This window comes from Anolis carolinensis, unplaced genomic scaffold (assembly GCF_035594765.1).
Source record: "Anolis carolinensis isolate JA03-04 unplaced genomic scaffold, rAnoCar3.1.pri scaffold_10, whole genome shotgun sequence".
NCBI classification, from domain to species: Eukaryota; Metazoa; Chordata; class Lepidosauria; order Squamata; family Dactyloidae; genus Anolis; species Anolis carolinensis.
Genome location: NW_026943821.1, coordinates 17,290,331 through 17,315,205, shown reverse-complemented (window position 1 = coordinate 17,315,205; position 24,875 = coordinate 17,290,331). Strand labels below are relative to the sequence as shown.

At 38.8% G+C, this 24,875-nt stretch overlaps 1 protein-coding gene across 5 annotated transcripts in view; it reads left to right on the top strand.

Moving 5' to 3' along the window:
* arhgap33 (Rho GTPase activating protein 33) overlaps window positions 1–24,875 on the top strand; it is a 55,905-nt gene that overhangs the window by 3,121 nt on the left and 27,909 nt on the right. For 4 of the 5 annotated variants that reach the window (XM_003224946.4, XM_062962596.1, XM_062962593.1 and 1 more), the window contains 10 exons: window positions 12,158–12,252; window positions 15,052–15,136; window positions 15,337–15,420; window positions 16,836–16,973; window positions 17,188–17,280; window positions 17,408–17,530; window positions 18,548–18,625; window positions 19,106–19,172; window positions 19,916–19,975; window positions 21,603–21,752. In XM_003224946.4, coding sequence (XP_003224994.1) covers window positions 12,158–12,252; window positions 15,052–15,136; window positions 15,337–15,420; window positions 16,836–16,973; window positions 17,188–17,280; window positions 17,408–17,530; window positions 18,548–18,625; window positions 19,106–19,172; window positions 19,916–19,975; window positions 21,603–21,752 — 973 coding nt within the window. Of the gene's footprint in view, window positions 1–12,157; window positions 12,253–14,136; window positions 14,944–15,051; window positions 15,137–15,336; window positions 15,421–16,835; window positions 16,974–17,187; window positions 17,281–17,407; window positions 17,531–18,547; window positions 18,626–19,105; window positions 19,173–19,915; window positions 19,976–21,602; window positions 21,753–24,875 lie in introns of those variants that run through there. The other variant, XM_062962595.1, reaches the window with a different exon arrangement.

The window sequence follows — 24,875 nt, the reverse complement described above, 5'->3', positions numbered from 1 at the left end:
GGGTCGCTGTGAGGAATGGTGGGAGTTGAAGTCCAAAACACCCGGAGGGCCAAAGTTTGCCCATACTTGGTCTACACTGAGAAAAAAAATATTCTGTGTTGTCGAAGGCTTTCATGGCCGGATTCATTGGGTTGTTGTGAGTTTTCCGGGCTGTATTGCCATGTTCCAGAAGCATTCTCGCCCACATCTATGGCAGCCACTCTCAGAGGTTGTGAAGTCTGTTGGAAGCTAGGCAAGTGGGGTTTATATATCTGTGGAAAGTCCAGGTAGGGAGACAGAACTGTTGTCTGTTTGAGACAGGTGTGAATGTTGCAGTTGACCAGCTTGGTTAGCATTTAATAGCCTTGCAGATTCAAAGCCTGGCTGCGTCCTTCCTGAGGGAATCTTTTGTTGGGAAGTGTTAGCTGGCTCTGATTGTTTCCAACCCAGTGATTCTGGCCATTAAAGCCTTTGACAACACAGACTTCACAATTTATTTTGAAATCTAAATTTTGGTGTTAAAAAAAGATAAAATCATACTCTACTCAGAACTGAGCAACTGCAATGTGGACCGAGAGCTGCTTTCCAAATGGGACATGTGCTCAAAGGCTGTGTTATGTATTTATTTAAATTTATGAAAACTTACAATACAGTTTGGCTTACTACAGCTCCAATTATGTTTGCATTTGATTTGACTTGGATTTGGATTTGACTAGAAAAGGCTAGAAATAGATAATAGCCGTTGATCCTATTTTTGATTCAGTGTTTGAAAATGGCTTGAAAACAGCTTGGCTTTACAAAATGCCCTCTTGCTTGTGATCAAACAGGTTTGGCAGGTTTCCGAAACAACGCAAAAACTGCAAAACCTGTTATTGCCAGAAGTGAAAAATAAGATAGGATTAACATAGGCAGTGCAAGTGAAGATGGTTTTTCCCCCTCAAACTGCCTTCAGCCTTTGAAAAATCTGTCTCTTATTTTGATTGCTCCTAGGCTTTGATAGTACAGTTTTCTTATGCTACTGCCTTAGTTTTCTCTCGCCTTGTCATGCCATTACTTCATAGAAATAATTGAGAAAGGTGAAACTAAAGAAGTTGGGTTTCATATTTGTTCTGGCACTCAAACAGCAAAAAGATCATACATTGAACATGCACATATTTTTTTAAAAAAATAAGCTCATCTGAGTACTTAAGGCCTCTTTCACATTACACAACTATTTATTTATTTATTTATTTGCAGTATTTATATTCCGCCCTTCTCACCCCGAAGGGGACTCAGGGCAGATTACAATGAACACATATATGGCAAACATTCAATGCCAACAGACAAACAACATATATAGACAGACACAGAGGCATTTAACATTTTTTTCCAGCTTCACGATTCCGGCCACAGGGGGAGCTGTTGTTTCACTGTCCACTAGTGGCTGTACTTCCTCATTCCTTTCCTCGTGTTTTGCTGGCAGTTTTATGATGTTGTAAATTAGTTAAATTAGCCTCCCGCATAAAGCGTACCTAAATTTCCCTACTTGACAGATGCAACTGTCTTTCGGGGCTGCATAGGTCAACAGCAAGCCGGGCTATGTAATGGTCGGGGGTTTAACCCAACCTGGGCTTCGAACTCATGACCTTTCGGTCAGTAGTGATTTATTGCAGCTGGTTACTAGCCAGTTGCGCCACAGCCCGGCCCAAAAACTACAAAACCTTGAGCTCCATTCTATGACACCATGGGATGTATAGTTTTATGAGGTACTATCTGTCAGAGTACTTTATTTCACATACTAGTAAAGTAATGCTCAAGATCCTGGAAGATAGACTCAAGATCCTGGAGGAGTTGCCACATGTACAAGCTGGGTTTAGAAAAGGCAGAGGAACGAGAGACCAAATTGCCAATATCAGCTGGATAATGGAGGAAGGCAGGGAGTTTCAGAAAAAATCTATTTCTGACTATTCTAAAGCCTTTGACTGTGTGGATCATAATGGCAAGTTCTTGATAGTATGGGGATACCAAGCCATCTTGTCTGTCTCCTGAAGAATCTGTATAACAACCAAGTAGCAATGGTAAGAACAGACCACGGAACAACAGACTGGTTCAAGATTGGGAAAGGAGTACGGCACAACCGTATAGTCTCATCCGAACTATTCAATTTCTATGCAGAACACATCACGCGATGTGCGGGGCTTGACAAATCCAAGGCTGGAGTTAAAATTGCTGGAAGAAATGTTAACCTTAGATATGCAGATGATACCACTTTGATGGCTGAAAGTGAGGAAGAGCCGAGGAGCCTTCTAACCAAGGTGAAGGAAGAAAGTGCAAAGCTGGGTTGCAGTTAAATATCAAGAAAACCAAGATGATGACAAGCAGATTGTGATCAATGGCAAATAGAGGGAGGAAATGTGGAGGCAGTGACAGACTTTGTATTTCTAGGTGCAAAGATTGCTGTAGACGCAGACTGCAGCCAGGAAATCAAAAGACGTTTACTTCTTGGGAGAAGAGCAATAACCAATCTCGATAAAATAGTGAAGAGTAGAGACATAACACTGGCAATGAAGATCAGCATAGTTAAAGCAATCCCCGTAGTAACCTATGGATGCAAGAGCTGGACCATAAGGAAGGCTGAGAAGGAAGATAGATAGTTTTGAACTGTGGTGAACTGCGGCTCCTGAATCCCTTGCCATTCCTTTGCTTTGAGAATGAGAAGGACCTGGGTCCTTAAACCAGCAGCCTCGGGAACACTGGAGGAGTCTTCAGTGGTCAAGCCAGATTCAGTGCCTTCTGTCAGGCTTGGTCATGCTATTATTGAGCAAAAATGGATGACTGTCATCATCCTTAGCAATATTACAGCTGTTAGGGAAAGGAAGAGAGATTTGTGGCGAAAATAACTTGCGAAATCGTAATAAGTATCCCTTTTCGCGCGAGAAGGAACGAGGAACAATGATTGCTACTCTGCCCAAGGCAACGAAATGTCTTGGCTTGGCTGGGCTGTCAGCCCAGTTAGTCTCTGTACATGGAATTGGGGCAGAAGAGGGGGAGGCTCCCTCTTGTAGTTTGTTTCCGCCAACAGCATGTCTTCAGCCGGCCCTGGCTCAGTCCACGCGTGGCAGCCATTGTGGGTGCGGGTTGAATGCAGTATTGATAAGGGAATGGCTCTCCGGTTCTCAATGCCTTTGCCATCGCTTGTTCTGTGCTGAAGCGTTGATTCTATTATGCAGTAAACTTTTGCCTTGCTTGTTTTTACCATTCAGATTTCTAGACTCCCATTTTGAGGGTTTTTTCCCCCTGAATCTCGTGCCTTTTCTTATGAAATTTCAGCTTTTTGTGTTGTGCAGTAGGATCATAACTATTTTCTCTATCCTGCCTTTTATGTTCCTTGCCAGCTTCTTTAGACAGCAGAGTGTTTTGTTCCAGGTATAGTAGAGTCTCACTTATCCAAGCTAAATGGGCTGGCAGAAGCTTGGATAAGCGAATATCTTGAATAATAAGGAGAGATTAAGGAAAAGCCTATTAAACATAAAATTAGGTTATGATTTTACAAATTAAGCACCAAAACTTCATGTTATACAACAAATTTGACAAAAAAAAGTAGTTCAATATGCAGTAATGTTATGTTGTAATTACTGTATTTATGAATTTAGCACCAAAATATCACGATACATTGAAAACATTGACTACAAAAATGGCTTGGATTATCCAGAGGCTTGGATAAGCGAAGCTTGGATAAGTGAGGCTCTACTGTATATGCAAAACCTGAGATTTTGCATATATCTGAAGTGCCATAAACATTTCACAGTATGCCTATATTATAGTCTTCCAAAATTTATTGCTTTTCATATATGTTTGACTAGGGGATAAATTATGAATGCTGGGACTCTAAAACAGGCCTGCATAACCTGTGACCTTCCAGTATTTATTACTGGTTGGATGATATTGATTTTATGTTATTATCTTGTTCTAATGTTGTTTAACTTTATTGAAATATGTTTTAATCTGTGTTGGATCGGGTTTGTCCCCATGTAAGCTGCCCCAAGTCCCTCTGGGGAGATGGAGGCAGGATATAAAAGTAATTACTGTATATACTCGAGTATAAGCCTAGTTTTTCAGCCCTTTTTTAAGACTGAAAAAGCCCCCCTCAGCTTATACTCGGGTGAGGGTCCTGGTTGGCTTATATTTGGGTCAGCTTATACTCGAGAATATATGGTACATTTATTATTTTTCTCTATTATTGTTGCTACTATTACATTTATTTTACTCTATTATTATTATTATTATTATTATTATTATTAATACATTTATTATTTAACTCTGATCTTATTATTATTATTATTGCATTTATTATTTTACTCTATTTATTATTACATGTATTATTTTCCTATATTTATTATTATTATTACATGTATTATTTTACTCTATTATTATTAAAAGGATACATAAGCACATTTACATTGAAGAAGATGAGAATAATGATTTGATCAGAGTTGGACAGTTATCTTAAATTTGAGCTTTATGCAAATATTCAAAAACATTTAACCTACTGATGCCTCAATTAATATAATTTTATTGGTATCTATTTTTATTTCTGAAATTTACCACCCTCGGCTTATACTGGAGTCAATGTTTTCCCAGTTTTTTTTGTGGTAAAATTAGGTGCCTTGGTTTATATTCCGGTTGGCTTATACTCGAGTATATACGGGTTTTGTGTTTGGGATTCCTAGAAGCCCAAGCTAGCTTGTTCAATCGTCAGGGATTTTGGGAGCTGAAGTACAAACATGTTTATGAATGTCTGAAAATGAATGGGCGTTTTCTGCACTTTTCAGGCAGACATACCTTGAATATTAGCACTCCTAATTACATGATGTCTTCTATTCACCATTTGTGTCTGTTTTCAGGTATTTGCACACTCCCATATGAATATGGGCAGCCTTCAATTTTCAGGTAGTTAGTATAACACAAATATAAAATTAACTACATACTTCTGTGTGAGAATGATGGTCTGTGTTTATCCTTAGGTCAGTGTACTCTCCCTGAGAGCCAGGCTGTCCCTGCACTACTAATCCTTAACCAGGGAACACAGCCTCTGGCTTGTCACTGCACAAGGCAGGAAGCTACTTACTTGTAAGTTTAAGGAATGATCTCAAAAACTGCTGATGCAACACATTTTGGTATAAAATGCAGAACTAAGCTCTGGGAATTTCCATGAAATTCATGCTCAAAGGGGAAAATCGCTGGGGAAGGAAGTTGCTGCTTGATCTCTTGGAAACAGTAGTGTCTTTTCATGATCTGTCACTCTTGATTTGGGGCCATGGGAAAGAGAGAACAGAGAATGAAGAAAAGACCTCCATATATTTTGCAAGTATGGGGTTAACCGTGAAGGGAATGTGTTCTGTAGCAATTGTTAAAGGGTGGTATCAGACATTCCGGTTCCCAGATACACCTGAAATCTGATTGAGAACACAAAACTTATTGCAATTTATAAGAAACTAGCTGTGCACAGCCACACGTTGCTGTGGCGAAGTATGGTGGTATGGGAAATAAAGTATTGAGGAATTGGTGGTAGTTAAGGTAAAGGGTAAAGGTTTTCCCCGGACATTATAAATGGGTTATATAGCTGTGTGGAAGGGCCTTGAGTCTACACTGCCATATAATCCGGTTAAAATCAGATAATCTATATTTTATAGGCAGTGTGGAAGAGGCCAAGGTGAGGCCTAACTCTGTCTGTCCCCTGGGTTGAGTGGGTTGCTAGGAGACCAAGTGGGCGGAGCTTAACCTGGCAGCAATTGGATAAAAACAATTATTCCTCTTCCTCTAATTAGGACTTTATTTTTCTTTTCTTTTTGTTGTATGAACGTAGAGGCATGGATGAGGGGCTGTGCTGCCAAGTTTAGTGTTTCTGGAATGTGTAGTTTTGTTGTTTTGTCCTAGGCCGAAATTTCATTACCCTTTTATATATATAGATGCACACCCTAGTAGTATACAGAGATGCTCTAGTCTTCAGCACATATACGAAGAGATAGAAGATTTAGCAAACAATATTTGCGATGGCGTGATTTGTTATTGCAAAATTGTATCACCTATATACAACTCAAGTTCCAGTAAAGTGTTTGCACTTGGATCATAGCCATCAAGTTCACTGAGTAACCTTGGAATAGTAGCTGTATCTCTACCGGATATACAGTACAACCATTGTATACTGTATTTCCTCAATTCTAAGACAAATTTTCCCCTGTATAAACATCTCTAATAATGGGGTGCGTCTTAGAGTCGTGGATGCAGAAGCATGTGTCTGTTTTGCTAATACACTAGAGTCTCACTTATCCAAGCCTCGCTTATCCAAGCCTCTGAATTATCCAAGCCATTTCTGTAGTCAATGTTTTTAATATATCGTGATATTTTGGTGCTAAATTCATAAATACAGTAATTACAACATAACATTACTGTGTATTGAACTACCTTTTCTGTCAAATTTGTTGTATAACATGATGTTTTGGTGCTTAATTTGTAAAATCATAACCTAATTTGATGTTTAATAGGCTTTTCCTTAATGCTTCCTTATTAGCCAAGATATTCGCTTATCCAAGCTTCTATTTCCAGGGGTTAAGCAAGTGGGCTATTCTCGAGACAGGCCCAAAAGTGGGCGACAATGAGTCCTCCTGAGGACGGGAGTATTTTTTGTGAATATATCTTTGGGAGTTAGGCATACCAAATATGTCTCTTTTGCCCAGTACTTGCCTACCTTTGCCAGGTGAAACAGACACATATGGCACACAAGAAGGAGGCCCTGCACACAACTTTGCCTGCCCCACTTCGCTGCTCCTTTTTCATTTCCTGTGCAACATGTGTCTGTTCCAACAGAGCAAAGGTAGAGAGATACAGAAGAGTCTCACTTATCCAACATAAACGGGCCGGCAGAATGTTGGATAAGCGAATATGTTGGATTATGAGGGATTAAAGAAAAGCCTATTAAACATCAAATTAGGTTATGATTTTACAAATGAAGCACCAAACATCATGTTATACAACAAATTTGACAGAAAAGGTAGTTCAATACGCAGTAATGCTATGTAGTAATTACTGTATTTACGAATGTAGCACCAAAATATCACAATGTATTGAAAACATTGACTACAAAAATGCATTGGATAATCCAGAGCATTGGATAAGTGAGACTCTACTGTACTTACTTACTTAGGCGATCCCTCGTTGTCCGAGTGTAATGGCCTTCCAAGTGTAGTGTATTGGCGGTGGATACATAGGTGATTGTAGAGCCCTATTCTTGACCCGCATGTTCTTTCACAGTGAGAACATTGGTTTCTACCCTGTTTCCCCTAAAATAAGACATCCCCAAAAAATAAGACCTAGTAGAGGTTTTGCTGAATTGCTAAATATAAGGCCTCCCCCAAAAATAAGACCTAGCAAAGTTTTTGTTTGGAAGCATGCCCGGCGCCCACCAAACAAAACACCATAGCATGCAGGATTGGTAAATGTACATACCAGTTGTATATGGAAATAATGGTAGTAACAAGAAATTCTTGACAGAAGTCACAGTTTGTCTGGTTTGGTTATGTTGGTTTGTGATGACAGCTACTGAATAAATTTTTTTGTTCAACAATAAATGTGAATTCTTCTTCATGGAAAAATAAGACATCCCCTGAAAATAAGACCTAGTGCATCTTTGGGAGTAAAAAATAATATCTTATTTTCGGGGAAACACGGTAGGTGGAAGGTGGTCGGTCCCAGTTAGGGTTGGCTTGACGTGCCTTCCTTTTGGCACCTTTCTCCCTCCATTCGTGTGTTTTCAAATTCCACAGCACTGCTGGTCACAGCTGACCTCCAGTTAGAGCACTCAATTATGTCTCAGCAGAAGCAAAAATAAGACCAAAAGCCCAGGGTTAGCTCCTTCTCTGCCCATTTTCCGTCGGGAATTGAAAACATGGTTGTTCCAGAGCGCGTTTAAATGAACAGGCCCAATAGAGCTGTTATTAGAATACTTCTTTCTGTTTTAAAAGCATATGGCACTTTATCACTGCTACTTATTTCCATGATACAGCACTTTATGAAACCTGTCCCCACTGGGTTGCTTTTAATTATTCTGATTTTATCTGTTTGGATTTTAATGTATTTGTCCATTATTTTATTTTGCGTATTGTTGGACTGTTTTAAGTTTATGTTAAATATGTTGTTGTTGTTCGGGCTTGTCCCTGTTGTGAGCCGCCCCGAGTCCCTTCGGGGAGATGGGGCGGGATATAAAAATAAAGTTTATTATAGGGTGGCTTTTAAAAGTTTTCATTTGGTAATTCATGGATGTGAAATGGTGTCAGGCTAACTCAGCATTCCAAAGGTTGGATGTCTTCACTAAAAGTGCCTCCCTCTTAATGTTATTACCCATAGAATTATAGAGTTGGTAAAGACTTCAGAGGTCCAAGAAGGGACAGATTGTGACCCTCCAGATATTACTAAAGTGCAGATCCAGCCATCTACTACCATTGGCTGGGGTGGCTGGTGGCTGGAGCTCAGTGGCATCTGTCGAGTCATGGGATCCTTTCCTCTGATTCTCCTCCAACCCTAAACCAAATGCAGGAATTCTACTTCCATAACATCCCTATCAAGTGTCCATGTCCCCAATCGCTGCTGGTAGTGGGGCTGGAAAAGGGCACCTGAGGAAGATCTTCATACTTGGTCAGGTTCACATGGGAGCATACAGATCTTACAAGGCACTCAGGTTCCATGAAGGATTAGCACCAGTGCTCTGAATTGTGATTGGAAGTAGACTAACCAGCACAGTTATAATAAGATTGACAGTCTGTTCAATCTTATTTGCATACTAATGAGATGCATGTGCTTGTTTATTATTCTATAAAGGATGAAATCTTGGCGGGATGTTTGATACTGCAGGACATATTTTCTATTTTGTTCTCTAAAGGAAGTCAAGGATCTTGTTTTCCATACTACAGTTTGTGAAGTACCGTATATATTCGAGTATAAGCTGACCCGAATATAAGCCGAGGCACAAAAAACTGGAAAAACATTGACTGAAGTATAAGCCGAGAGCGGTAAATTTCAGAAATAAAAATAAATACCCATAAAATTACATTAATTGAGGCAACAGTAGTTTAAATGTTTTTGAATATTTACATAAAACTGTAATTTAAGATAAGACTGCCCAACTCTGATTATTCTCATCTTCTTCAATGTAAATGTGCTTATGAATCCTTTTAATCATAAGAGAATAAAATAATACATAATAACAATAATAATATCAGAGTGAAATAATAAATGTATTAATAGTAAAACATAGAGTAAAATAAATGTAATGGTAACAATAATAATAGAGAAAAATAATAACTGTAACAATAATAATTAATGGAGTAAAATAAGTGTAATACGACCAATAATAATAGAGAAAAATAATAAATGTACTATATATATTCGAGTATAAGCTGACCCGAATATAAACCAACCAGGACCCTCACCTGAGTATAAGCCAAGGGGGACTTTTTCAGTGCTAAAAAGGGGCTGAAAAACTAGGCTTATACTTGAGTATATACAGTATATTAGACTGAGAGATGTTAACTGGCCTGTGGACTCTCACTGAACTTTATGACTAAATAGGGATTTGAATTTGGGCCTCTCTAGTTTATATGTGACACGTTAACCACGACACACCATACCATCCCTAATAAATAGGAAAAATTACCTCTCCACCAAGACTATGGACTGAAGCGCCATGTTATCGCTTCTTTTAATGGTCATGCCTTTTACTCTGTTGAAGCTGTGTTATTGATCTACTGTGATGGTTATATATTTTATATTGTTGTATTTTATATTGTGTGTTTTATACTGTTGTATTTTATTGTATGTTGTTGGGCTTGGCCCCATGTGAGCCGCCCTGAGTCCCTTCAGGGAGATGGGGAGGGATATAAAAATAAAGTTATTATTATTATTATTATTATTATTATGAAGGGGAAGTTTTAGAGAAAACAACCACCTCGTAGAAGAATAGCACATGCTTTGTATGCAAAATCTTCCATGTCCAGTTCCAAACATCTTCCTGTAGGACTGGAGAAAACCCCATGGAAAATGCTTCTATCAATGATGTATGAACAAACAAATCAAAGAAAGAAACTTTTTAAAGTATCTGTGTAAGAGATGGAAGTGACTAATTTTATTTTATTTTATTTTTTTCTTCCTATTTATCCACTGCACATCTTTTTCTAAAACTTTATGTGTTCTCACACTTTCACTGTAAATTTTATTTGGAAATTCAATAAAAACTATTTATATAAAAAGAAAAGAAAATGCTTCTATCAGTGTAGACGAGTAGTAGAATATTTTTTCCTGTCAAGGGCCATTACTTTGTGGTCATTTGTTGACAGCTACATCTTGGTGGTCCAGTTCTAGCTGAGAGCAGAGCCAAATGTAATTCGTTCAATTGCTTTCCTAATACAAATAGATCACTTTTGACTTCTATCCCATACATGGGTTTTCAAGGAAGGTTTGGGTTATTTTTTTCCAGAAGTCTGTATTTATTTCTTGCAGACAGCTTTTGAAACTAGTGGCTACATGTGGCTTTAGTGTCATACAAAGCCTTTTGGTGGCATAGCACCCAGAGAGCACAGACTTACACGAAGCAATGGTTTCACTTGGTGTATGACACCTTCCTACTGGGAAAGGGCCATGCTCTGTGGTAGCGCATGTACAGTAGAGTCTCACTTATCCAACACTCGCTTATCCAACGTTCTGGATTATCCAATGCATTTTTGTAGTCAATGTTTTCAATACATCGTGATATTTTGGTGCTAAATTAGTAAATACAGTAATTATTACATAGCATTACTGCATATTGAACTACTTTTTCTGTCAAATTTGTTGCATAACATGATGTTTTGGAGCTTAATTTGTAAAATCATAACCTAATTTGATGTTTAATAGGTTTTTCCTTAATCCCTCCTTATTATCCAAGATATTCGCTTATCCAAGCTTCTGCCGGCCTGTTTATGTTGGATAAGTGAGACTCTACTGTATATACAATATATTATATTATTAATATAGCATAATATGAGTGTATTATTATTATTAACATATTGTATTACATTATAATATTATCATCAATATTATATGTATATACAATATATTATATTATTAGTATAGCATAATATGAGTGTATTATTATTATTAATATATTGTATTCCATTATAATATTATCATCAATATTATATGTGTATACAATATATTATATTATTACTATAGCATAATATGAGTGTACTCTTATTATTATTATTAATAATAATAATATATTGTATTACATTATATTATCATCAATATTATATGTACAGTAGAGTCTCACTTATCCAATGTTCTGGATTATCCAACGCATTTTTGTAGTCAATGTTTTCAATGTATTGTGATATTTTGGTGCTAAGTTTGTAAATACAGTAATTACTACATAGCATTACTGTGTATTGAACTACTTTTTCTGTCAAATTTGTTGTATAACATGATGTTTTGGTGCTTAATTTGTAAAATCATAACCTAATTTGATGTTTAATAGGCCTTTCCTTAGTCCCTCCTTATTATCCAACATATTTGCTTATCCAACGTTCTGCCGGCCCGTTTATGTTGGATAAGTGAGACTCTACTGTATTTGCATGTGTAGTGTCAGTCCTAAGTTTTTTGAGGAAGTGTTGGAAAAGGACCTGATCTAAAATCCTGAAATGCTGCGGCTAGTCAGTGTAAACAGTTCTGACCTAGATGGCTTACTTAGTATAAGGCAGCTTCCCATGGGGGTTAATCATCACTAGAAATTTCCTCGTGGTGGCTAGTAAGGTAGCCAAAATGGGGAAACGTGGACCTACTGGAACGAAGATTTGAAAAAAAGGAAAATAACATTGCAGCTGATCGTGCATACTATGGGCATGGTAGCTTCTCATTTAGCAGTGTACATGAACATTTCCCCCTTGGTGTGTGACTGGGGATTTCATTACCATTAGTCAGAATGACAACTCACATGCCTGTCAGGCTCCTGATGCTAAGTGCAACATTTGTGCATACCTCGGCATCTGTGGTGGCAGCCAGTGACTTGTGCAGTCTTGCTGTTATGTCCAGGGGTAAGCTTTAACTATGCTCATATCATTGTTTCTGTGGAAAGTGACAATATTTCTTCCAACCTTGGCTGTTTTGCTTACAGGCCCGGAGCACGGACAACATTGATACAACAGGCGAGGGTCAAGTGCGCTCTTTGGGGAATGCAACCAGCAACGTTAAGGGAAAGCCAACTAAAAGGTAAAACGGGAGAAGGGGTGGGCAAGCCCTGAAGCTGTGTGGCATGAAATTTCCACCCCAAGAACTCACACTTAACATGTTTCCTATGGGATTCTGGGAGTCCAGAAAATAACATTTCTGACCTTTGAATGTCAATTTTTAAAAAAATACTTTTTATTAAAGATTTTCTAAATATTTATACAACGAAAGAGTGGGAATATTATTTATAGAGAAGTTTAAGAAGGAAGAGGAAAGAAAGAAAAAGGGGGAAAAAAGAGAGAAAAAAGGGATGAGCTTCCATTCATCTCTTATTCCTGTCCTTTATTCTTCAAATCTGTTTATTTTCGGTTCTCTCCCTTTTGTTTATAAAGTCTTTGGATTTATTTTTTCTCTTAAGGATTGTATGTCGTTTTCATATATTCTTCAAATGATGACCAGTCGGTCTTTTTTACTCTCTTGCCAGTATTCTTTTTCAATAGGAACGTTAATTGATCCATATCCTTTATTTCCCATACTTTATTTAACCAGTCCTCTCTCTCAGGACTATTTTCCTGCTTCCACATCTTTGCATACACCATTCTTGCTGCTGTTGATAGGAAGATTATTATCTTTTCTTTATTAATGTCATTAAAAATGTCCTTATCCAAAATATCCAAAAGATAGATCTCCGGTTTAATTCAGTAGTTCATTCTTAATATTCTTTGGCTTTCCTTATGTACCATATTCCAGAATTCTTTTGCTTTTACACACGACCACCAACAGTGATAAAATGTTCCCTCTTTAGTTTTACATTTCCAACATTTGTCATTAGATTGTTTATGCCAGGGGTCCTCAAACTTTTAAAGCAGAGGGCCGGTCCACCATCCTTCAGACTGTTGAGGGTCCAAATTATCATTTGAAAAAAACAACAACGAAAAAATGCCTATGCACACTGCACATATCTTATTTGTAGTGCAAAACAACAATAATAACAATGAAAGACCAATACAATATTTAAAAATGAAAATAATTTTAACCAACATAAACCTATCAGGATTTCAATAGGAAGTGTGGGCCTGCTTCTGGCCAATGAGATAGTCAGGTTAATTAGGATTGTTGTTGTGTGTCTTCAAGTCAGTTCAGACTTTGGGCATGCCTAAGTCCAAAATTATTTATTTATTCATTTACTACATTTATTTACTACATGTATATCCCACCCTTTTCACCCTGAAGGGAACTCAGAGCAGTTGTATGTACATACAATATATTATATTATTAGCATAGCACAATATTAGCATTATATATTACTATATTGAACTATACCACTATACTGTAATATTATATGTAATATATAGCATATAATTAATATTATTATATGGTATTATTAATATTATATTGTATAAAATAATATTATTACCAATATCACATGTACATACAATATATTATATTATTAAAACTGATATAAAAATATTATATTATAAATGAGGGCGGGGGCCAGGTAAATGACCTTGGAGGGCCGCATCTGGCCCCCGGGCCTTAGTTTGGGGACCCCTGGTTTATGCATTATACTTAACTTTTTTGAGGTCAGATACCATCTGTGGATCATTTTTAAACAGTTTTCTTTTAACTCTGTAGCATATGTAAATCTCATTCTTCTTGTCCAGACCTCCTCCCATTCTGATAGGAGGATCGGTCTTCCAATGTTTTTGACCCAATTAACCATTGAGCTTTTAACTTGTTCTGTTACCGTTGCCCATTCCAACAATTTGTTATAGAATTTAGTTATTAATTTCTTTTCTGACAATAATAGGCTTGTCAAATTTTGAAGCACTATTATAAGTGTGATACTGGCATGCACACATTTTTTGTTAGAAAAAGCTTTACAGCTCATATTCCTCCTATCAGGTGGTTCTTAAATCAAGAAGGACTGGTTGGATTGATTTTGCCTAGCTGGGATTTTTAATACCATGAAAGGAGACTGTGCTTACGGTATTGTTGCTGGACTGAAATGACGTGAAAGGGAATATGGCTGTGATCCCTTGTTAGCTTTTGTTCATTCTCTTCTAGACCAAAGCTCCTTAAACTTTTTCGACACACGGATTGTTTTTATCTAAGAAATGTTTACGTGTCTCCAAGAATATTAAGGAGGGAAGGAGAGCGAGAGAGAGAGAGAGAGAAAGGAAGGCAGAGAGACATGTGCACACGCAAGCGAGAATGGAAAGCAGAGAGCAATACCAGAGGGAGGGAGATGTGACCGTGAGAGAGAGAAAGGAAGGTGACCTCAACATACAGTTATGGCAATCCCATTTGAGGTCTTGACCCATAGTTTACAAAGCTGCATCCTAGACAACCTAGTCCAATTGGGTGGGATAGAGCACTGTGCAGAAGCAGCAACAAACATGGGCAAGAAGCAGGATAGCGATGAAGTGTTTTTAATTTAAACTGGTGTGAAAGTGCGATACCTGAGTAAGGTGAAGGATGTGCAACAGAGAAGGCTTCTGAGAGCCTACAAGCAATGTCTTCCCAGGCTTGGGCCTCCAGATGTTGTTGGACTAAAATTCCAGAACTTCTAGCCATTGTTCCGTGGTGGCTGGGCTAGTGGATGTCATTTGAGCCAAACACCATCTGAGGAATTATTCTGGGAACCACAAGCCTACAGGATTAAAATGGAACAAGGAGCTTTTAGAACAGAATGGTACCGCTGGTTGCCTTGAGTGCTGTGGAGAATGAGAGGTTGTTTTCCAGAATGTTGCTTACAACCTAATATTTGTTTTCCAAGTATTAGGTTTCCAGACTTAGAACTGATATCCATGACAACATTTCCCTTCTTTTGCCCGACAGGCTTTCCATCACACGGGGCCACTTCCCCAAGCTGACCGAGTGTGCCCATTTCCACTATGAGGCCGTGGACTTTGGGCATATCCAGGTGTGTTTCCCCTGTTGACGTTTTGAAGCATATTGAAATGTAGGAGCTGTTTGCTATGGATGCCCTGATCCTTGTGACAAGTATTTGTGTGGCATTTTTTTCATTTCTCTGTGTGTGTTTGTACATGTGAGAGAGGGAGAGATTAATGTACAGCCTCTTGACATCTTCAGACGGAACTTAAATCTCCTTTCTCCCTGCAGTTGCAGCTCGCTCCTGAGCAGAATGAGAACCTCAGCAACTTAGAGGAGGGAGACCAGCTCTTTCCTGTTCAAGTCACTTGTCAGGTAAGCAAGACTGGGAGAGAGGAAAGTTGGTTGTTTAAGGCATTTGTTTGTTTAAGCTGGATTGGCTCCTTCTCTTGAAAAGCTATATCAACTAATAAGCAATAGCTGCTAATCAAAACACTATGCAGTATTAAAATTAAATTGCTTAGGATCCTTACATATGTTGGGCCTGGGCAAAGCCTATAGGTGCCATCTTTATGAACACATTGGGTCAACTTTAGAGTGAGAGAGATAAACAGGAACCCTATTTTAGTGCATAATGAAATGGCAGCAAATGGTTTGTTCTTTAATGTATTAGGGCTATCCAGAAAGTAGATTACGTTTTGGAATTAAAAATGAACAAAGTATAGGAGAAAACATTTACCATATGCCGTTGAAAGCCAGACCCAAATACCACTTCTCAACATAGTCCCCATTGAAATCTAGGCACTTATCATAGCGATAAAAGAGTTTGGAAAGTCCTTCCCCACAAAACTCTGCCGCTTGGCTTGCGTCCTCAACCAGATGGGTGTCCCTTCCCGCAGCTGCGCATGTGCATGCGCTCAACTTTCCCCCACTCTCGTCATGCATCGCTCTTCTGTTTTGCAATTACTTGCAAGGAAGGTTATGGCGACCGTTTTTTGGGACAGGAAAGGTGTGCTTCTTGCAAAACCTTAGAAGAGCAATCCAGGATGAGCGTGGGGGAAAGTTGAGCGCATGCGCAGCTGCGGGAAGGGACGCCCGCTTGGTTGAGGATGCAAGCCAAGCGGCAAAGTTTGGTGGGGAAGGACTTTCCAAAATTCTTTTATCACTATGAGAAGTGCCTAGATTTCAATGGGAACTATGTTGAGAAGTGGTATTTGGGTCTGGCTTTCAATGGCATATGGTAAATGTTTTCTCCTATGCTTTGTTCATTTTTAATTCCGGAACGTAATCTACTTTCTGGATAGCCCTCATATTATGATGGTATTTTTACTATCTGGAAGTGGGAGATGTACTTAAAAGGTTTGTCTGCTTTAGATGCCAAAACAATGTGACTGTTTAAGACAGTATACATCTTGGAGTTGACATGAGCTGCTATAGCTTAGGCAGAAGAAACCTGTCTTATTCTGACTCCTGCAGAAAAAAACCATTCAGTGACTACAAATTTGGTTGAGGGACACCCGCCTTCTCTCTTAAATCCACTGAATAACTATCCCTATTTGAACTAACTTTAGCTGCCTTGCTTTCATACTACAGGTTCCTGAGATTAGTAGCCTGCTTGAAATTCTTTACTGCCCAGAACAATAGCATTAGAACCTTTTGGCAGATAATGTTAAGTACCCCTCAAACTAAAAAACCCAGTTCACCATAGGATTGAGTCATAATAGTTAAATCAAAATGCTATGAGTGTTTAATATGGATGTATCAAGTGATTTTTATTTCTTTTTCCATAGGACAAGAACTGGCAAGTGCATCGCAGCTATGAGGAATTTCACAATCTGGATGCTCACTTGCATTGCTGCATCTTTGATAGGCGCTTTTCACAGCTTCCTGAATTGCCATCCATCAGTCATGTGCGGGCTCACCCTGAGGTAACTATGTGAGGCCATTTTGAGGTGTGTGTTTGTAAGAATACCTAAAGCTTCAACCATTTCAAAGCTCTCTGCTTGAGTGGTGATGGCATGATCGTCAGCATAGATGAAGCTCTCTGACCCTTCTGGCAGTGGCTGATCATTTCTGTAAATACCTGCTGTGATGATTGAAGGATATACGCTATCACAGTGACATGCTTCTCTTTCTCTCTAGATGCTGGTGCCCATGCTCTCACAATACCTGGAAAAGCTTTCGGACCTTGTGGACAGCAACATCAACTGTGGTCCAGTTCTCACTTGGATGGAGGTGGGAAACTGGAGAGATGAGACAGCCACATCTCCCTTGTAAAGCAGAGAATTGCTCTAAGAAACACCCATACAATATTGGATGGCTCTATCCAATTAATATAAAGCTCTTCTCCATTCTCTTTTAGATTGATAACCATGGCAATCGACTGTTGGTGAATGAAGAAGCTTCCATCAATGTTCCTGCCATTGCAGCTGCTCACGTGGTTAAACGCTACACAGCGCAGGCATCTGATGAGCTGTCCTTCGAAGTGAGTAATACTCAGGCGGGCAACTGAACTGTGTCCTTGTCAAGTTGACCAGCCAAATCTACATTTCCATAGTGACAAAGCTGCCCTGACATCTCTTTTCTGCCTAAAGTTGTGTCTGCGTGTCTAAATGTGTTGTGTCTATCATTTGTTTGGCTTATGAACTAGCTGGCAAGCAACCTCCTCAGAACATTAGAACAGCTTTTTGAGGTGTCCTCTCAATGATGTGTGTAAAGCAGCCACGTGGTCTAGGTCTCTGATTTATATCTCACATTAAATTCTGGATTCAAGGCCTCGGAGGGACACTGCGTTTGGGAAGGTTGTGCTGTTTTCATGTGTAGCATGACACCCATCCATTAGCTCGCTAGGATCCCATTTATGCGAGAGATATATATATATATATATATATATATATATATATATATATATATACACCATGAAGAACGAGGACAGGTTGTTTACCTGTAACTAGTTCTTTGAATGGTCATTTATGAAGTCCAGTCCATCCTCCCCAGTTTGAGTCCTGCCATTTTTGGCCAGCTAAGAACTGGGGTTTTGGCAGGATGAGCCTATATACATGGGCATTTAATGTGGGCAGGGTTACCACCAACATGTTTCAATGAACCTCTAATAGGTCCTAATGGAAATGTATGACTTCACTGATGACCACTCGAAGAACTATAGTTCGAGGTAAGCAACCTGTCTACTGAAGCAGACAAACAGTTGTCACCTTTCACCACTCTATTCAGATAAGGGAATGGACCCATTTATTTTATTTTAGTGGTGGTTTTGTTTTAATGGATTATTTGCTTTTCTGTCCCATATGTAAGCCGCCCCGAGTCCCTTTGGGGAGATGGTGGTGGGGTGTAAAAAAAGTTATAATAAAGTTTATTAAATATTATATATATGTCCATTCTCGGCCTGTGCAATATTTCAGTCTAAATGCACATCCTGTATCCTGTTTAAGCCTTAAATGCATATGCTGTGCGCTGACACATTTCTTTGCTCTCTCTGGCACAGGTTGGAGACATCATCTCTGTGATTGATATGCCCCCCAAGGAGGACAGGAGCTGGTGGCGTGGGAAGCATGGATTCCAGGTTGGACATCAAGGGCAAAGAGGCATTGCAGCCAGGAGGTCTGGATGTATGGCTCAATCCCAAAAATTAACTCAAATACAGGAGATAGAATAATAGAATAATAGAGCTGGAAGAGACCACTTGGACCATCTAGTCCAATTTCTCTTTCTTCCTCTCGTTTTCCCCTTTCATTGCCTGTTCAGTTGCTCAGGTGAAAGCAATGTGGTTCAGCTTGTTCTTGCTTATTGTCCTCTTTTTTCATCTTGACCACACACTGATGTTTCTTGGCCATACGTGTTCTAATTTTCACCTGTGAGTCATTGGAGGGAATGGAGGACAACTGGATTTACTGCATCAGAAATGCTGCTAATTTTTCCTTGGAGTTGGCATGAACTGGAGTATTGTTTTTAACACTCTCAGTCACTATTTGTAGTAAGGTATATTTGGAGTTGAGTGGGATTTGATTTCTTCTGAATGTTACACTGCTTCTCTCTTTCCCAGGTGGGTTTCTTTCCCAGTGAATGTGTGGAGCTGTTCGCTGAGCGTCCCAGCCCAGGACTCAAAACAGGTAAGACTTGCTTATGTACAATTCAGGGACGATATTGACAAGCTGGAGAGGGTCCAAAAGTCTGGAAGTCTGGAAGCCAAGCCCTCTAAGGAGTGGCTTAGGGAGCTAGGTACGTTTAGCTTAGAGCAGTGGTTCTCAACCTGTGGGTCCCCAGGTGTTTTGGCCTACAACTCCCAGAAATCCCAGCCAGTTTACCAGCTGTTAGGATTTCTGGGAGTTGAAGGCCAAAACCTCTGGGGACCCACAGGTTGAGAACCACTGGCTTAGAGGAAGGTTAAGAGAGGACATGATGGATATGTTTACATATTTGAAAGGATGACATATTGAAGATAGAGCAGACTTGTTTTCAGCTGCTTTGGAGACTAAGACATGGAGCAATGGATTTAAATTACAGGAAAAAATCCACCTAAACATTAGGAAGAATGGCCATACAATGTGTCGTCGAAGGCTTTCATTGCCGGAATCACTGAGTTGTGTGTTTTCTGGGCTGTATGGCCATGTTCCAGAAGCATTCGCCTACATCTATGGCAGGCATCCAGAGGATGTGGGTGAAATGTCAGGAGATAATGCTTCTGGAACATAGCCATACAGCCTGGAAAACTCACAACAACCCAATGTCCATACAAAACCACAGAAAGGAATGCATTCTGGAATAGTGACTTGATTCAGTATATTTCAGAAGAGTTGGGAAGGGTTTTATGTTCTACTTTTTCCTATTTCATGCTGTGTCTGTCTCTCCATAGATGCAGAAGGGATGAGTGGTGGCATTCCCTGCCCGCCTGGTCTCCTCTCCCCATCTTCAGGTGAGATATGACTGCTTCTGGTTTCGGTGGCTAAGGAGTCTATACTCCTTTGTTCTGCAGTTTGGTGTCTCTTCTATGCAGGAGTGGGAGAGAATTCAATTTGGTCTGCATTTCAACATGAACTGACCTAATCTATGCATCATAGGCTAAAACGTAGATCAGAATGCAGCCCTGCTTTTAACTACAGTAGAGTCTTACTTGTCCAAGCCTCACTTATCCAAGCCTCTGCATTATCCAAGCCATTTTTGTAGTCAATGTTTTCAATATATCGTGATATTTTGGTGCTAAATTCAGAAATACAGTAGTTACAACATAAAATTACTGCATATTGAACTACTTTTTCTGTCAAATTTGTTGTATAACATGATGTTTTGTGCTTAATTTGTAAAATCATAACCTAATTTGATGTTTAATAGGCTTTTCCTTAATCCCTCTTTATTATCCAAGATATTCGCTTATCCAAGCTTCTGCCGGCCCGTTTAGCTTGGATAAGTGAGACTCTACTGTATATATTCTTCTGAATGTTGTGATGCAAGCCTTGGTTCATAAGTTTTGCATCAGTATATTTTGGGACGTAACTTTCAAAACACATATACAGGCTGTCCCCAAGTTACAAATAATATAGATTCTGAAGGTTTATTCTTAAGATAAATTTGTAAGTTGGAACAGGAACATTTTTTAAATGTAACTCCAGCCAAATATCTACCTATCTAATCTATCTATATCTTTGGATAGCATAGGGAAGGGTTTACAACCCTTTGGTGTTTGTTTTGTTTTCTGTGCCCTTGTTCAGAAGATCTCACCTCACTTTCTGTCCCTGTGATAATTGGATTTTGAAAAAAAAATGTCATGCTTGGAGATAAAGCTTCAGTAGAAACACCTTTCCCCCATGATAATAACTCTTCCAGGAGTGGATTTCCCTTCCAAAGAGTAGATTTTTCACACTTCCTGTTGTCTTAACTAGGAGTCATTTGTAAGTCGGGTGTTTGCAACTTGGGGACTGCCTGTATGTTGGAAAGTTGTGCTGTAAAAGTACAAATTACAGAAAATTACATCCAGAAAAAAGTGTGAAATTCTGTCATCATATATGGTGTTTGATTATATAATGGGATGGATATGGGACAGAATGGGCTCTATGATTAAAGATATTGGGATGGCACAGACAAGAGAGACAAGGATTCATTCCCCTCTCTTTCTGTGTTCGATTGGCTACAAAGGGACCATACTCACATGAGGATCACAGTATACTCTGAACCTAGCTTCCAGGATGCCCTCAGCCAGCATGGGTATGGCTAGGCTAGTTGGTGTATTCTGGGAGATGTAGTCAAAACCTTAACTTTCCCATGAGATGCAGTGCATATTTTCATGTGCATGCCTGCATGTGTATTACGTAAATAGCAATCATAAATTCCTTCCCCCACTTCAATTCTGGATTGGGATTGAAATACATTTGACTGTGAGACTAGCACAATTCCTTCACAGAAGATTTTGATTCATTTGATGTGAGCAGGCTCTACAGTCATAAAAGTGCAGACCTTTCTAAGCTTTGTGTTGCTAAATGTTAGTGTGTCAGCTTCAGTGTTTTGCTCAAGTCCAGCTCAGATCCTCGTCTATGCTTTGTTTCCAGTGTCCAAGAAACATGGCAAGCTCATTGGCTTCCTTCGTACTTTTATGAAGTCTCGGCCAAGCAAGCAGCGTCTGAAGCAGCGTGGTATCCTCCGGGAGAGGGTCTTTGGCTGCGATTTGGGTGAACATCTGAAGAATGCAGGGAGTGATGGTAAGTTTAAACACATTGATTCTCCCTAATATAGTCACCTCTACTTACTGGGCTTTTTTTCCTTAAATATTGCAGTTCATCCTTTACCCTTGTGTTAAATAAATTTCCTCTTTTTCGCTGTCATAAAATCCTGTGGTCATAGATTGAATGCTTAGGTCAGAGCTTTGCAAACTTTGTGTCATGATACATTAAGTGTGTTGGCTGCAGTGTGTAGGTGTATCACGTGAATGTAACAAGAAAGACAAAAATCTTGGAAATGTATGGTATTATCTTACAAATCACATATTTTAAATACTGCATATACTCGAGTATAAGCCTAGTTTTTCAGCCCTTTTTTAGGGCTGAAAAAGCTCCCCTCGGCTTATACTCGAGTGAGGATCCTGGCTGGCTTATGTTCGGGTTGCTTATACTCAAGTATATAGGTAATCAGACTTAGACAGTCTTATCTTATTAAAGTCTTATTATTATTATCACCATCATAAATTACAATTTTATGTAAACATTTAACCCATTGATGTCTCAAATAATGTACTTTTATTAGTATCTATATTTATTTTTATTTTTGAAGTTTGCCAGTAGCTGCTGCATTTCCCACCCATGTCTTATACTCGAGTCAATAGGTTTTCCCAGTTTTGTGATAAAATTAGGTGCCTCGGCTTATATTCAGGTCTGCTTATACTCGAGTATATACGGTATATAAGTAAATGAAACATTTTCATGAGATATATAGTAATAACAACAACAACAACAACAACAACAACAACAACTTTATTTATATACCACTCTATCTCCCCAAAGGGACTCAGGGCGGTTTCCAACATAGGTAAAACATTCAGTTACCAACACAAAACATACAACAAACATAATAAAATATCAGCATAATTACTATTAACACAACACACTCATGTAAAGTTAAAACCAGAATCAGATACTAATCCATGGGGTGAGTTTCAGCTAACAATGTATCTCCATACATTTTGTTATTACAATTTAGATATGTGTTTGTATCACTTATAAGGGGTTGGTTTTACTTCCGGTTTGCTAGTGAAACTGAATTGCGAGATCGTGAAATGATGCATGTCTAAAAAGTGTGTCGCCAACATGATGTGTTTGGAAAGTTAGGTTGTTAGGTTTGGAAGGTTAGGTCTACTCAATGAGGTTCTGAACATGAATCTCCTTAGTCTTAGTCCAGTTTTCTGGTCTCTTTATTACTAGTTTAGCTTTCTAATCACTGACTACCCAAGAGGTTGGGAAAATTACTGCTTTGGATGTTAACTCCTAGAATCCATCTAGCCTGTGATTACACTGGCCAACACACATTTTGGTGCCTTGAATGTTAGCTCTCTTTCTGAGTATATTTGACCTGCAGATTCCTTAAATGGCACTAGTATTTTGACCTCACAACCTCTGAGGATGTCTGCCATAGATGTGGGCGAAATGTTAGGAGAGAATGCTTCTGGAACATGGCCATACAGCCTGGAAAACTCACAGCAACCCAGTGATTATGGCCATGAAAGGCTTCAACCATACGCCAATATTTTTTTTTGTTTGGCCTGTTTTATTAGTGGATCCTTGGAGTTGTAATCTCATAGATTTACTGTCCCCATTTCTGCTTCAACTGGTTTCCGGTAGGAGGCAGACTCGTCTTAAATAGCTGGAAAATCTGCTGTCAGTGAGTCAAGGTTGTTAGCAGTCAGGCAGCTCAGCCAAAGTTCAGACAGGGCTCCAGGCAACCTCCGAGGAAGGGAACATGTGTTTCATAATGAATGAACACAAAAAAAGAAGGGTCCCATTTGTTTATGCCATTATTCATTACAAAACACATGAAACTGAATGAATTTAGTATTAACATCTTTGAGCTTATTTCGCTTGATTTCATTTTTTCCAGGAAGTTATGTTTTTGGGACTATAATTCACAGAATCTCCTAGCCAGACAAGCTTTGGTTTTATTGTAGCAGCAGCCAGATTATCTTGGAAATAAAGAAGGGCGGGAGGAAGGAAGACAGTGAGGAAGGAAGGAAATGGTAGAGATCTGAGTGCATTTCTTATACTCATAATTTTGACTCCTTCTATTGAATTCGTATTCTGTTTTCTAGTCAGTTTTCAGTTGCTTGTTTAAGGAAGAAGAACTGCCAAATTTCACTTAAATGGGTCATAGGATATCAGTATGTGGGGAATTAAAACATACAGGCAGAGAGCAAATATGGTTCAGAAAGTTCTGAATGCGTGGCGCTCACAGAAAGCAGAATAAAACCCCAAAAGATATTCAAGACTATTAAGCAAACTCGGTGATGCTCTCTAAGTTTGGGAGAAAGCAGGTATGCAATCCGTAGACTTATTTAACAAAGCCCTGGAACATTTTTCCATGCAGTCTACATTTAGAAACTATTATTGTTGTTGTTGTTGTTGGTGGTGGTGTTGTTGACACAAAGACATAGTATGACACAGCAAACGAGATCTATATGCTGCTATTATTATTATTATTATTATTATCGTTATTATTTTATTATGACACAGCAAACAAGATAGATATGCTGAATTTCATATCACAAAATCACAAGTCGAACACTTCCCAAGTGTCTAGGACTGTGTGATGGATATATATATATATATATATATATATATATATATATATAATTATTATTATTATTATTATTATGACACAGCAAACAAGATAGATATGCTGGATTTCATATCACAAAATCACAAGTCGAACACTTCCCAAGTGTCTAGGACTATGTGATGTATTTTCGGATGATGCGTGCAGATCACAGCAGGGTGGCCTTTTGCAGTTGGCAGATCGTAATTTTGTCCATGTCTATTGTTTCCAAATGCCGGCTGAGATCTTTTGGCACGGCACCCAGTGTGCCCATCACCACCGGGACCACCTGCACTGGTTTCTGTCAGTCTTTGAAGTTCAATCTTGACGTCCTGAATATATAATATATCATTATTATTATTATTATTATTATTATTATTATTATTATTATTATTATTCAGAGATCTAAGCTGTCCCAGCCATGCTATTGTTTCCCTTTGCTTATTTGTTACTTGAATTTGTTGTTGTTGTTTTTGAAACTAGGAAGACTTGGGTATTCAAAACAACTATTGTAATCCAAATAA